At 39.6% G+C, this 16,042-nt stretch overlaps 1 protein-coding gene across 2 annotated transcripts in view; it reads right to left on the bottom strand.

Moving 5' to 3' along the window:
* Positions 1–16,042, bottom strand: part of KCNH1 (potassium voltage-gated channel subfamily H member 1) — a 210,184-nt gene that overhangs the window by 149,424 nt on the left and 44,718 nt on the right. Inside the window, exons 8-9 of one of the 2 annotated variants that reach the window (XM_080407942.1) lie at positions 13,053–13,171; positions 4,827–5,219 (exon numbers count right to left, since the gene is read on the bottom strand). In XM_080407942.1, the coding sequence (XP_080264068.1) occupies positions 4,827–5,219; positions 13,053–13,171 (512 nt within the window). Of the gene's footprint in view, positions 1–4,770; positions 5,220–13,052; positions 13,172–16,042 lie in introns of both variants that reach the window. The other variant, XM_080407943.1, reaches the window with a different exon arrangement.

Here is a 16,042-nt window from a genome sequence, read left to right on the forward strand (position 1 = left end):
AAACATGATAATTTATTCCACTGCCCCTTATTGCAAGGAAATGGTAAAACAGATCTAGGGAAGCTGGTTGCTTTTCAGCGTAGCTACTTCAGTAATTCCTAGACAGCTAATTTGTATTAGCACGAGAGATTATTCCACTAATAAGGTTTAAATTAATCTATTGCAAAAGTACTGCCTCAGAGAGTTGCCAACAATCTGACCAGAAACACATTCAATTTTTTCCTCTCTTAACTCACTGTTTACTTTCCAGCTACACTATGCTCACTTAGCACTAAATAGCTTAATTTACTTCTATTACTTCTGCCTTGTGTTTTTTCTGGGACTTTTCTTATCATCATAAATTTTGTCCTTTCAAAGCTGTATATCTTCTTTGCCTATATGGTATCTTCTCTCTCATTCATCCACTTAAGTGAACACTAGATCATTTATATTGAATACATCTTTCCTGATGAACTTTTACTATGCATTTATTTCTCTTCTACCTCAACTAATAAGAGTGATATATGGTTCTCAATTTGCATCAGCCAACAATTGATCATAGTGTTTCATTCAAATACAGATAGCAGTTACTACAAACTCCCTATTTCAGAGATTTATACGGTGGTGACATGACTGGATTCCACTCCTACCATGAGATTTCACAACAACAGCATCACATGTAATAAGTCAAATTTTTTCCAATATAAATTATATCTTATGGTATTATGGCTGAAAACCACAGTATAAAATTGCTCAAGCTGGCACTGCAAAAATATGCTTCGACTTGCCTTTTGGAATTCCAAGTCTTAAATTGCATTGTTCTTGGCAAAAAATGTGGAATTTTCTTTAAGCCTGTCTTTTATTACATCTACTGATTGATGTCTGAACACAAAAAAGATAACATTATCCCCCAAAGTAAGTAGTATTTCCTTAAGTGAGGAATAATACTAATTACTGTAAAGGATTGCGGACAAATGCTATTGTGATCATTCAAATTCAAAAAAAATTAATACCACATGTTTTAAGGGCTGTGTAAATTTTAGATCAGTATTTTCTTTTCTTACTCAAACTATACTACAGCGTGATGTATTATCTTAACAATAGAAAGTTTAAGCCTAGCATTAAGCTGATTCATCAGTCAGTGGAATATTTTCTTTTCTTGAAGTTCTATGGCAGGTCAAGAAAGTAACACATATATAAACTGTATAATTAGCTTCCCATACAGAAAAGCCAGGAGAAACATTTATAACTTCTCTTTCATTTGGGTGACAATGGAAATTTCTCAACAGCTATTTGTTCCTTCATTTGTTGAATTCTGTTCATGTCTGAATATGAGATACTGTAATGTTTCTTTGAGCGCAGCACTTGAGATCAGAAGCTTCATACATTCTCATATTTAATTCTATGTCCTTGAACAAAGACATTAATGTTTTTTCTTTCCTCTTCCATCTGTAGAATGTAGCTATTCATACTTAAGTGCCTCTTGCATTAATTGTAGTTATTAATAGTTTTATTGATTAATAGTTAATGAATTCAAATTATTTTTGTGGACAAAAATATTCTCAACCATGCAGAGAGGAAACTGGAATTTCTATTATATTAAAAAATGCGAATCAAAAATATAATAATGTTCCAAGCTGCAACAAACACAAAGAATTCTAAAATTGCCTGAAAAACACAGAAGTCATACTCAATTTCGTCTCAAGAAAATATTTTCCATTATATCTTATAATGGAATAATGAAGTAAATTGCAAAACAAAAGGTTACTTCAAAATAGAAAAAAAAAATCCAGTATCAAAAATTTTTACAATGAGTATCTGCTTGTCAAAAATATTTATCAACTCTGGTTTCATGTATTATAAGTGATCTTATATTGGTGGATTACTTTAAAGACGACAAAAATGGTTTCATTGTTAATCTACCAAGAGCTAAGTGATGGGACAGTCCCATAATTACCCAGACCCAAAAAAGCCTCAACACCCCATATACATAGTTTTACTTCTTCAGCTTCAGGTCCTGTGTCCCTTGCAAATCAATTCATCTCCATCACAGTTGTTATGGTATTTTTAAATCAAATTGACTTGTCAAGTTAGTTCCTCCATGACATCCTCAGTGTCGTTAGTGACGTTTCTTTTAACAGCGAATGACAGCAGGCAGAAAAAACAGTGAGCTTCCACCTGCCCCATTCCCCCTTCGCTATAGGGACTGCAACAAATCTAAGGTTCTATTTCCTCCTGTTTAAAACCATACATCGAAACAGGAAAATAGCAATTAATGTTTGTCATCTCATTTTAACACCACTGTTGATACTGGATATCATTTAATCTCTGGCAGTTTTTTTAAGATTTTATTCACATTAGGCCTAAAAAGAAAAAAATCTCTGCTGCAGTCATGACCACCTACTAACTCCAGTCTCATGGCTCCAAGAGAATTCCCTTTAGCAAAATCAAAGTGACACACAGATAACAACCCAGTTTGCCTATTCACAACTTGAGCAGTGCAGCCTCACAGCTGACTTAATCTGACTGTGAAATAATACGGTGTGTAATCCAGAGTGAGACACAGGTAAAATTTAAACCAGCAAGTTTGAAAGAAAGGAATCTGACCCACAAGGGAACACTCTACACAACAAGTAACATATAAGGCAAAGATTCTCTATTTTCAAGACTCTTTGAATGTGGTTGGTTGGGTTTTTTCTTTAATAGGTTATTTTTCTCTCTACAGGCAGTGGTGAAACAGTGATCAGCATATCCTGCCCTAAATCCCCACCTGATGCACACTACGTTATTCTGCTGGCATTGCTGGCAAAGCCCCTCAGGTCCTGTAAACCACTCTGGGAGCCCTTAACAGAGGTACAGCAATTTACACCACTGGAAAGTCTGCTCTAAAGACTCTACAATGATTTATACCAGCTAAATGTCAGAACCCACCAGGGGAAATAGAGATGAAGAGTCTTGAAAGGATAGCATCAAGAAAAATGTTGGGTTTTTTTCCTTGGGCACAATAGCTAGAATAACTAAAACTAACTGTTATACTGATTAAGGAGACTGTTGAAGAGCCATAGGAAAACTGAAGTACCAATCAGCTTCTCATTGTTACGAGGCAACACTGAGATGGAGAACCTAGAGAATTCAAACTCACACAAGAATTTCTCTGCAGAATTGCTACCATGAGTCTGAGAGTGCCTGTGCTCAGGTGAAGTGCTGTCACAGCCACTAGTATAGACGTTTTCCTCAGGGATATTCTGTAGGTCACATCACCAGTCTACAGTTATGAAATGTTCCTCCAGCAAAATCAGCAGCAGCTTGCTACTATCTGCAGTGGGTGAGAAAAGCTTCCTTCTTTTTTTAAAAACTTTATTTTTACTCTTTCTGTCTAAATGTCAGAAACTGACATATGGCCACTCCTTCCATTGCTTTATCAGTGGCACGGCAAACTAATATGTGAAAGCCCTGCAGAGTAATCTGAAGCCTGGGTCCTTTTTTATGACAAACAAATATTTAAGGACAGGTCTCACAAGGCTTTTTTGCTTGATCTCATTTGTGTTATTTTAGTCTGTAGCTTTATATAAAATGAAAACCTCTCTAGGGAATTAAATATCAAATAACATCATGTTTCTTCCACTACATTCGATAGTTTGCCTACTTGTCCTCAAGTCATTGAGGAAAATACTTTAAATCTGATAAAAACTTGTGTAATGTGTTTTTACAAAAGTAGTGCAGTTTTATGGTTTTACCCATTTTACTTGACATGATTTTCTTTTAATAGCTAGGTTGCCCTTCAAGATATGGGCATATTTTAAAGGAACTCATAAAATTTAAATTTTACAGGCTAAAAATTAAATACTAAGCACTGATGAGTATGCATGTTACACGTTTAGTATGTGTCACATATACGGACACATGATTAGTTGATCGTACAGATTTTATAACATGTAATTAGGAGTGGACTGCTGGAATCCTCTTTAAGATTTTATTAACAGTTCATTAACGTGCTGAACTACTTAGGCATTGAACCTTAATACATTTAGTTTAGGAGTATCTTCTTGGCAGTCTGATCCAGTAGGAGAATAAGCAGTTAAAACAAGGTATTAAGTATCTTAATGTCAGTTCTTTTGCTGGCTTGTGACCTGTTCCCAAAGAAATATGCAAGAATTAAAGAGAAGTCTAGATTTCCAGATTTCTCCCTATCCTTTCATCTAATTACGGAATTACCAGACAGGCATCAAAACAGCCCCTTGAATTGCTTCATCTTCCTCTGAAATGACTCTTGCCAAATGGATCACTGGATACCCACACAGTACTTTCTGTGGCCTAAGAAAATTTAGTGAGTCACTGACTGTCTCTTTGCCACCTACTATATATTATATTAGAAGCAGCTGAGAATAGTGTATTTTACTTCCCAATTATTCATGTGAAGAATTGCCATTAGGGACATACCCTGTTCAGTCAACAGTGAAAGCAAGGGAACCCTGCCCCTAGAAACCATCCTGTCACACCAGTTCTAGCTATTCATGCTAAGTCAGATGAAGCAGTTTTCCTCAGTGCCGTACAGAGGTTCTGCTGTCTGCTTCTGCCTGTCCTCCTGAACTCTGAGGATGTGGAATGAAGTAAAACAAACATACATTTCTGACACCAAAAACCTCAGCCTCTCCCAGCACAGTTAATGATGGATCACTCTGGCTAGGACTCATAAGCGAATTTCTATGTGCACTGAGGGCAGCTACTAGAGACATATGTACACAAATTCAATATATTTAAAAGCATATATTTCTTTCTTCTCTCTCCCACCTCCCCCCAGCCATTAAGTAATAATTAATGGGTGGAAGTGGAACTAGTATACTGACCTCATCAACGTTCTCAAATGCATTGATGACATCATACGGCAAACATGAAAGCAGATCGATCACAAACCAGGTCTTCAAGTAATTCATGCGAATCAGCTTTGGGTCAGAGATCACCTCTCCTGCTGGCCCCACAAAGGTGGTATGGAAGTTAAGCACAATGTCTACCAAAAAAATGACATCTACAATGCTGTCGACTACTAGCCATGCCACATTGTTCTGTTTGGTTTTAAATGAGACATTGTAAGGGACCAAAATAGCAGTGTAGAAGGTTAAAATCAAGATGATCCAGTCCCAGGTAGTCTTGAAAACACAATAATGCAAAATTATATGCGGTGGAGTCTTTGGTGCCTCTTGTTTGTACTGTGGGAGGATTTCTGAGCCCAGCTGCAATACCTGTAGTCACAGAGGTTTCAGAAGAAAAAAGAAAACATGTTTATTTTTTTAACATTATTTTTCACATTGTAGATTCTCAAGTGTACAACAGTTGATAAAAATACATATCCATTAACTCCTTTTATCACCACCAAACAATAACCAAGTCAGGATAAGTATTCTGTTAAACAAATCAACCTAAGAACAGTTGCTGGGCTTTTTAATGACATTAATTATTTTTTGATGCTAAGCCTAATGTGCCCAGTCTCCAAGACATGTATGAGACAGCTCCTTCAGCAGTCTAACCAGACGAGACAGATAAATGATGGGCAGGAAGGCAGCTGCAAATAGAAATCAATGGCAAAACCAGGGACAATACCATTTCTGAGTTTCAGTCCAGCATCAGGACCACTGCACCACATTGTTTTTCAACATTTTCTGTTTAACTCTTCACTATACTGTATCTGAAATAGTCTTATACTACAATCTGCCACAAATGGATGGGCCTTTGTTGTTCTTCTCTGGGCCATGCGGGACCAAAGACATGGGTGACTATCATTAGCCTCAAGAAAATAATTTTGAATAATTTTTCACTGAAAGATCAGTGTCATCACTACTTGATGATGTATGGTCGAGTTACAATGCAGTTAGGTCTGAATTGAAGGCGGCACTTTAGCAAAAGATGATCTGTCAGCATGCATTTTAAACCCTGGACCTCAAGCTGAGCACACGCTCCAAGAGTTTTGCATAACTGCAATCTTGATCAGTGCTGCCCATTTTAAGTCTACTATCTCTCCAGTTCTGCATACTAGTGCAAAAAGAGTATGATTGTGTATTTAATTCTTGGGAACTACAGTCTCTTTTACATACCTATGAACAAGAATGTGTTTGTTTATGAATATACATGAGGATGAAACCAACATGAAGGATCTGTCTCCAAATATAGGCAAGTTATATTTTAAAATTAAATTTGTCCTGGATGAGTTATGGGTGCAAACTGAAAGGAAGATGGAGGTTTGCTCAAGTGAGATGTGCTTGCTAATGCCAAACTCATAGAACCTGTGAGAACTATTTAGGAGCATGGTTCTTTTTTTACATTTATTCACACGTAGTTCAGAGCAATAGGGAGCAGAGAAGGAAATTAAATGGCCACCTTCTCAGGGAGAAGATCAGACAACATAGCTACGGCAGGAGGATGTCTTGCTTTCATGCTCCTTATCTCAGCTTTTTAATGTCAATTATTGAGACACAGATTTTTATCTGCAGGCTTTTCTGAGAGTGTTTTATTATTCTTTTTTTTTGTGAACTGGTGGGCTTTTTTGCAACAGATTAAGTCAAAGGGGACAAAACAAAACAATCAGCTGCAAGAGTCATAGTTGGACAAAACAGCCTCAGATCAAGTTCCCTGCTGCTTTGAACCTCATATAATCATTTACTCTTGTGCACAACAGGGGTCAGAATGTCAGACCACTGTCCCTTGCACATGTGTAAATGACGATGGGAGTTACAAGCCTGCTGACTCTCAGCCTGGTGTATTCTCCAAAACAGAATTAGCATGATCTGCTCAGAGAAACCTGCATGTTAGCACAAAAACATCAACAGCATGAAGAAAAGAAAAAGAAGGAAAAAAAAAGAAAAAAAAGAGGACTTAGTATTGTTGTTTTATCGAGTCTCTAGAATTAGAGCAAAGCAGGAAAAAGGACATTTTCCCCTAATTAGAAATCCTGCAGACCAAACTAGGACTCAGACATGCTGGTTTGGGCTGGCATAGAGTTGATTTTCTTCCCAGTAGCTGGTATGGGGCTGTGTTTCAGATCTGTGCTGAAAACAGCGCTGGGAACCCAGGGATGTTCCCGTTACTGCTGAGCAGCGCCTACCCAGAGCCAAGGGCTTTTCTGCCTCTCACACCGCCCCCGCAGCGAGGGGGCTGGGGGGGCACCGCTGGGACAGCTGCCCCCAGTGACAAAGGGGATGTCCCATTCCATATGGCGTCATGATCAGCAATAAAATATTTGGGGAAGAAGAAGGAAGGGGGGATGTTCGAAGTGATGGTGTTTGTCTTCCCAATTAACTGTTACACGTGATGGAGCCCGGCTTCCCTGGGGATGGCCGAACACCCGCCTGCCCATGGGAAGCGGTGAATGAATTCCTTGCTTTGCTTGTGTGTGTGGCTTTTGCTGTACCTATTAAAATGTCTTTATCTCAATCCATGAGTTTTCTCACTTTTACTCTTCTGATCCTCTCCCTGATCCCACTGTAGGGGGAATGAGCAAGATGCTGTGTGGTGCTTGGTTGCCAGCTGGGGTTAAACCACAACAACGCAGGTTCTCCATACTTCCAAAAGAAAAAAAAAATAAAATTTAAAACAGTTGCCTTGTGGTGAGAGGAGCTGGAAGCAGCACAAGCCAGAATCAGTCTCTTTTCTGCAGGTGACACTGGCCAGTGAACACAGTCCCCAGAAGCCACTGGTAGCGACTGGAAGAGGCATGGGTGGTGTACTGAGTTAGTATGTGTACTCAGAGTGTCTTAACCCTTCAGGGGTTGTTTGCAGTTCGAGTGACAAATGTTAGGATGTCTTTTCATGACAAAAGCTCTAGCCCAAGATCAATATTGCAAATATCTCCTGCCCGCCCTTTTGAACATTGCAGCTGTACCTGAATCAGTTAGAAAGCACTGAGCTGCTACTGCCTTTTGTGAGTTTTGGCATGAGTGGCAGCTCTAACATAAGATCCTAAGACTGAAATATGCTTCAATGGGCAAGTAGAGTCCTCTGCAAGATTCACTCACTGAAATAACTGATCAGCAAAACCAAGCACTTTCTACCACCTAGTAACATTTTTCAGTCAGTTAACTAGATTTCAGTTCTAATGCTGAGATCTTAATAGTATGGGGAGATTGAAAATGTAATTGCTTCTTTTGCAATCACACATTTCCTAGAGCTTAGTTTTTTAGCCTCTAGTATTATATGAAAAATTCAAACATTTTGGTAACCATTCTAATCAGCACAGAAATCTCAACCACGGAACACTGAAAAAACCAATTCTGTTAGTTCTTGTCAGATTGATTCTTATATATATATACATAAGTTCTAGACTGAGAATTTTATAATGCACTCAGTTTTGGCCACTGCTGGTCTCTTTGTACACCAAGAATTTTGCATTATCCAAATAAATTTACTGGAAAATGTACTAATGTATTCCCATATACCTGAATAACAAGAACAAAGGCAAGAACAATCTCTGGCAATAAAGAAGTGGGCAAATATGGTCTCCTTTATTTGGCTGTAAATAATTTTTTTTTTTAAATTCAAAGTAAATCCAGTGGAACTGCAGGGATGTAAAACTGAACTGAGTGTCGAAAAAACCAGACTTGTAGTTTCAACTCTTCAAGAAAATAAACAACTTTGCTGCTTCAGTGTTTTAAAATGTCATCACCAAGTACAAAGCATTCTTCCCTAGCTTGGTTGAGATTCAAGGGCTACAGCACAGAAAAATAAACAGATTGATGTCTCCTTCCTTTTTTATTTAGAAAGTAAATGTACTCTATAGAAATGGCTAGGGACTTTCTTAATAAAAGTGGTTTGAACATCCGTTACCACCTTAGAGTCTCTGGTTAAGCTCTACCAATGGCTATTTAAAGTGACCGAGGCCATGGCTTTAGCTGGTCTCCAGTGGAAGGATGTGCACCAGCGCTGTGGGTGAGAATCTTGAAAGGAAGTGCAGGGACCGGGTAGGAGATGGGCGCCAGTGAATGTCGTAGGGATATTGATCACTCACAAGCTGAGGAGAGCCAGCTGCAGCAAGCCTGAGGTGTCTCCAGTCTTTTGTTTGAGTGGTGTGGGGGTGACAAGTTCTAGCCCTGGCTCCCTCTCACTATCGTTAATGCGCACCTTGTGAAACCACTTCACCCTGCTGGCATTGCTAGAGAGAAGAACTGTCATTTCACAGCTTGGGATGGAAGGATACCCCTCCCAGGAAAGGCAACTTGCTTTACGGATTGGCACAGGTCTTGCAGCCTCCAGGACTGCCAGCTAAAAGCTTTCAAAGGCACCAAATTCTTCTTTTCATTGAAGGAACAGGAAAAAAAATCCTATAACAAAGCTTAATTATCTCCAAGAACAAGCATGTGCTTTTAGTATTACATACAACAAGAGAGCTCAGCACTGTACAGAAATAATGGAGAGGTCCACAGAGCTTAGTGCTAAAAGATCTAGGTTTTGTCAGGTTGCTGCACTGAAGTTAAGAGAACTCTTTTTCTCCAGTTTTCACACCAAGGGCCACACACAGTCATTGCCGTTAGAAAAGTCTATTTCTTTACCATCTTTCCAGACACACACACCACCCCTGAGTCATCTGGAGATTAGGAGCTATAAATCCCACTCTCTCTGCACCATGTAGCAAAGCCAGGCAGATGCAAAGAGTACCTTCAGCCCTATTCCAAAGTGCTCTTGCTGCACTCCAGCTTCACAGGAGAGTAGTGCCAACCTGAGACACAACATTTGCTGAAGCAGTCAGGTGTGGTTACCCACCCACATGAACTAACTAGATTCAAACTGCTTGTAAAAGATACTTCTCCTGGAAAGGGCGTGGGAGTGGATGGGTAACACCAAAATATTAAAGTAATCGTGAAGAAAGTGTACACAACTATATAAATTGATATGCTGAGCTTCTGCTCATGTGCACTGAACAGGTATTTCATTACTATCATTTTCTAAGTAAGTGAAACAGCCCTGGTTTTGGAATATTTCTTCCCTGTTATGCAGTTACACCATACTAAAAGAAATATTTGTTTCAGAAAGTTATTAATAAAAGTATTATTCCAATTACTTATGATTCATCAGTCACTACAGTTGTATTATCTGTGTTTATTATTTGTGGTAATGATGCATGATGCTTTAATAGCTCTCTAAAGCCAGAGAATATTATTTCAAGAGCAGAAATGATAAAATTCATCATGTTTCATAAGGCTGTGTTCAATTCTTTTAACATAACAAAATTTTTAAAAAAGTTATTCTAGATTTTTAAAAAAAAATGGTAAATATATTACCAGTCAGGCCTTACAAATGTCCATCAACAAGTGGTTACAATGATTTATTTATTTTTAAGACTGTTTGCCTGGGGGCGGGGGGGGGGAACCCAAAGAAAAAACCACCAACACACCAACAATCATTCATTTTCAGCTTAATCTCTCCCTTTTGTTTTTTCAGCTGCACATATTTCCTTTCTCACACTCTCCCTTACTTTTATTTTCACAGACACCCACACAAATTGCTCCCCAGCCAAGGGCTAGGTGCTAAGCCTCAACTTGAAGTACATTTAAATAGCAGTTATAAGTCCCTGGTAAACAAGGTCTAAAAAAAAAAAAAAAAGTGGCAGAAGTTCCATTATTAAGCTGTGCTACTAAGCACCATTATAATTTTTCTGCTTTTATTTCTCATAGCTATTGCATTTTTCTGAATTACGACACAATCTTGTTTACCCAGAACTGCCTGGTAAATATATAGAATACATGAGCTAACACCATAGCTGCAGACAACGTGTACTATGCAGCAACCAGGAAGAAAGGTTCCTACAATCAGCTCCTTGGTGATAAAGCCACAGAAGTGTATCAACTATTTTACACTCATATTGCAAAATGTACTCCTCAGAGTTACATGACTGCCATTAGAGAAGTCAAGCTAAAAAAAACCCAAACCTACACATACCAGCAAAAGTCAGAGATTGAGGCTTTACCCTCACTGCTTGTATTATCTATAGCCTGTGATAAAACAAGTAGTTTGTCACTAACACCTTTCTTAAACTAATATTTCATAAATGAGAAAAGAAATCGTAAGGTGTTGTGGCAGGATTCTGATTTGTATTTGTACAACACTTTGCCCCACTCGGGTTCTAGGACAAAACTGGCTCCTCAGATACTCAAAAATGTAAGCAATAAAGAATCAAGAGCAACACAAGTAACATTCCAATAAATGAAGAGCCTTCTCAAGCAAACAAGATTGATGTGAAATGCCATAGTGAGTAGGAAAAGACAAAGAACAAATTTTAATTTGAACTTAAGATTTTAAGTAGGCTACCACAGAAACAAAGTGGGAGAAAGGAAAAAGATTTGAAAATACAACAGGGAATTAGAAGATCCCATGTTCAATATTATCAAGAGATCTTTCTAGAATAAGAAGTCTGGCACCCCATGTCTTCAAAGGAAGAAAAGTGGGCTTGTCTATATGATTATCTGCACTCTGCTTTTCTCCAGTGTAGTTCTATTGACTTAAGTGGAATTACAGCAGATATACAAGGTACCTAACATCTTGGGGCTAATGTTCTTTTTAAAATAATGACTGCAATATTCAGTCGGCAATTAAAGAAACTCATTTCAGACATGTAAACTATACACTTGCCCTTTATTATTTGTAATGAATCAGCTGGCTGTGCCAGTTAGAATACTTGCAAAGACTTGTTAAGCACATTGGTTTGCAAGAAGATTCAGTAATGTATAGTCACTTAGGTGCAGACTGAGGTTCACTGAGCCAAACAGAATAACCTCAGACCATTTGCCTTACCTTCCACTGCCTACATTTTAGCATGAAGTAAAACTCAAGGGTAGTCATCTAAAGAGAAAGAAGGATTAGTTGATGCCAACAGTTGAATAGGATTAGGAGGGAGACTATTCCAAATTCCAGGACTGTAAAGCAACCTCAGGGTGAATGTATGATAATCCCATGGTATTCCTACAGTATAATGTCCACGTGAATGTCTGCCCCTCCCCTGTGCTAGTATGATCTATGTTATTTCTGTACTTCCAACAGAAAACAGTTTTCCATTCTTGAATGCACCTGTACTAAGTACTGAACAGGCAAGCTCCTGCTCATGGGAATTTCATCATCACGTGACAATAGTACAGCCCTGGGCAGGCATTATTTATTTTGCATAGAAACTAAGATGTATACAGGGCAAAATTAACTGCCTATATGGAGACTCCATGGAACCCATCAATAGTTTATAACTCCAGCTACACAGGAAGATTAAGAATTCTCAACAAGAGTCACAGCTGTTGCTGCCACGGCATTCACAGCAATAGGGAAAACAGGAGCGACGTGTTACATTGGCCATGCTGTCATTAACACCACATCAAGACTTTCCTTAAGCTATTTTTATGCCAGGGAGACCCAGCTACTGGCCCAGGAGACAGCCAGAGGAAACAGGAGTGTCTCTCCCCCTCGTGGTGAAAGCCCTAAAACCCTAAGTACTTCAAGGAGCCTTCTCTGCCTGGAGCTTTTCTCAAAACTTTGGGAGTCTACTTAATCATAAGGTTTCGTTTTCCTAATCTGTCTGCAGCATTGCTTGTGGCATCTCATAGCTGTTCTGTCCATAAAACCAGTAATTCAAACGTATGTTTTAACAAGGTTTTAAAGCAGGACTGGGATACCACTGAAAAGGAACTAGACACAAATGAATGCAGAGAACCAGTATCAAGGATTCTCCAGAATTTCCTTCTGTACTAGCCTGCAATTTTATACAAGTGAATAGTCCAAGATCCTACTAACACTGAGATTTTCAAAAGAATGGAAACTAAACAAGAAAGTATTACTTTAATAATAATGCCATTATAAAACTTGGCTGAGATATGGAACACAACACTGCAATTAGGTTACTTGAAGTCTTTTGGACACCTGTTCCCATTCCATTGTCACAAGACACATTTCACAGCATATGTGCCATATTCTGAGCTCCCATGCCTGCCATCAGGGTTCATATTCCCAGGGCAAGGGGAAAGACAGTGCTTGGCTTACGCAGAGGCAACATACCCACAAAATCTAAAAACATTTCTTTATGGCCTCTCAGGGAAAGGAAACGTTACCTCAGCAAGTCGCGAATGCTTGTGAACGTTCTCTCCTTTCTGCACGCTGGGAGCAAGCTGCTGCAGCACACCTCGGCTGCTTGTGAGGGCACGGGTCAAGCGAGCAAACTTTCCCCAACCTTGAAAACATGCAAAATTATATACATTACCAAAAAAAGCTGCAAGTGTACCACATACAGCCCCTCATAAACATAAAAAAAAAAAAAAAAAAACAAAAAAAACACCCCACACAAAACAAAACAGTTAAGACAGAGCAATCTGCTTCAATGCTGGCCACAAGGGAGTATAATTTAACCAACTACCATATAAAAGCAACTCACAAAATAGGTGCCAGGGTGGTAAAGTAACAAAACCCATGACTGCAGTGACTTTGTGTTCAATAGCTGTACAAGAGTGCTGTTAGATGAACTGCATCTTTTGCATGGATAAATGTCCACTTTACAATAATATTCTATTAAATCCAATGGCCAGATTTGGATCTCACAGCACTTCAGAAGACTCTCCAGATTAATCAAGATGTAAGACTGAGATTATGCAGAATGAAAATTACAGTTGCCTGTAACAGAAGTGAATCTGGCCTCAGATTTATCAAGCATAGATCTGGTGTTAGCAGAGAAATATACATAAAATAATAAAAAGCAGAGCAGACAAAGCAAAACAAAATCATTAATTTTATCCTCTCTAAACAGAAGGCAGAAACATACAAATAGATTTTCTCAAACTCTAATAAAACATTTAACAGCTTCTGGCAGAGAAGTCATATGCTGCATTTTAATTCAGAATATTTTTTACGGTCATTTCAAATGTCTTTCAGAGTAGAAAACGTTGAATGACAGTCACAAGAGCTAGTCACAACTATAACCTTTATGAGCAGTACGTTGCCATAACAGGAAGTCAGGCAGAGTATACATCTGGATATTTCTGGTCCTCTGAAAGTATCAGTGCATTTAGTCCCAATTTTGAAAAATGCTACCACCACCTGTGAACTGTTGAGCAGTCTCACCTCCTGCTCCAACTGACCATGCTCAGCACTTTGCAGATTCAGTTCTTAATAAGAACCTGGTTCTGGAAAAAGTTCCCTCCACATTATGGTTTTATCACCAAAAGAAATGGTGATACTTTTAGCAGTGACTGTTTTTAAAAACCAGTTCAGAGATTAGCCTGCAAGTGATCCATAACAAGAAGAGGAATACGAGTGGTTAAAATACTGCCCAGTACTTCGAACACATCTTGCTCAACATCTCACTTTGACAGAGTGCAGGAACATATTTGGTAATTTGAGAGGTGGGCAGAAAAAATAAGCAAATTACATGGATCCAGTATTGAACAAGATCTTCCAGGGCAGACCTGAAAAGTGCTTAGCATTTTGTCCTATACAAATATGCAAAATGGTGCATTTGTTAAAGAGAAGGACAAAATTCATCAGACCTTTTCACAACCAAGAATAAAATTGAGTATTTTCTTATGCCTTAAAGCATGTTTTAAAGCAAGTCTGTCACCAGTAATTTAATAGACGAGTAGAATTAGCCAACACTTGTGGGCAGTATTCAGCAACAAGTAAACTGAATGATTTCCATCCAGGAAGCCAGATTTTTCCTGACAAACCCATGTAAGATTAGCTACTATACTAAAGGACTGTTTCTCAGAGAAATAAATGAACATGACAGAACCTCAAGTGAGGTCAGTTTGTATCTGTTACAAACCTGACCCGAAGCATTTGATTTCTCACAACACATTTCCAAGGAAGGTGGTGGGTTTTGATGGTTTTGGGGTTTTTTTGAAGATACATTTATAAAGAATATTATTTCTCTACTGTACATGAAGAAATCCAACTATAATTGATAAGCTAGGGCTTGAAAGCCTTACTACCTTCCCAGTAAAGCCAAGAGAAACCATTTTTAAAGGTCAATCTTCAGCTGATATAAACCAGACCAGTCTTTTCACAGCCAACACAGTTCCAGTGATTTCCACCAGCCTAAAACTTTGCTTTCACAGAACTTATGTGCCAGCACTACTATGTTTTCTGCCTGTTTTGAAGGACCACAGGAGAAGGCTGCCAGCACCTGTGTATTTTCAGAAAGGTAAATCCTAGAATGGTTTGGGTTGGAAGGGACCTTAAAGATCATCTAGTTCCACCCCACCTGCCATGGGCAGGGACATCTTCCACTAGACCAGGCTGCTCAAAGCCCCGTCCAACATTTAAACACTTTCAGGGACGGGGCATCCACAACTTCTCTGGGCAATGTGCTCCTGTGCCTCACCACCCTCATAGTGAAGAATTTCCTCCTTATATCTAATCTAAATCCACCCTTTTTCAGTTTGAAGCCATTCCACCTTGTCCTATCATAGCATGCCCTTATAAAAAGCCCCTCCCTAGCTTTCCTGTAGGCCCCTTTAGGTACTGGAAAGCTGCTGAAAGGTCTCTCCAAAGCCTTTTCCAGGCCGAACAACCCCAACTCTCTCAGCTTGCCTTCACAGGACAGGTGCTCCAGCCCTCTGATCATCTTTGCGGTCCTCCACAGGACTTGCTCCAACAGGTCCATGTCGTTATGTTGGGAGCCTCAGAGCTGAACGCAGTACCCCAGGCGGGGTCTCACGAGAGCAGAGGGGGACATTCACCTGCCTCGACCTGCTGGCCACACTTCTTTTGATGGAGCCCAGGCCACGGCTGGCTTTCTGGGCTCCAAACACACGTTGCTGGGCTATGTCGAGCAACACCCCCAAGTCCTCCTCAGGGCTGTTCTGAGCCCCTTCTCTGCCCAGCCTGTATCCGTGTTTGGGCTTGCCCCGACCCTGCGGGCCCCTGTCCCGGCCGGCCGGGAGTCGCTCCCAGGGGACACAACGGCGGCGGGCGGCGCGCCGGGTGCTGGCCATGGTGCTGAAGCGCAGCCGCGCCGCTGCAGCCCTGACGGCCAAGCAAACCCTCGGAGCTCCAGCTCCACGAGGGAACTCGAAACCCGCCTCCCTCACCGGACACATAATGATTTTAA

Source organism: Falco punctatus, assembly GCF_963210335.1.
Source record: "Falco punctatus genome assembly, chromosome: 12".
In the NCBI taxonomy this organism is placed as follows: Eukaryota; Metazoa; Chordata; class Aves; order Falconiformes; family Falconidae; genus Falco; species Falco punctatus.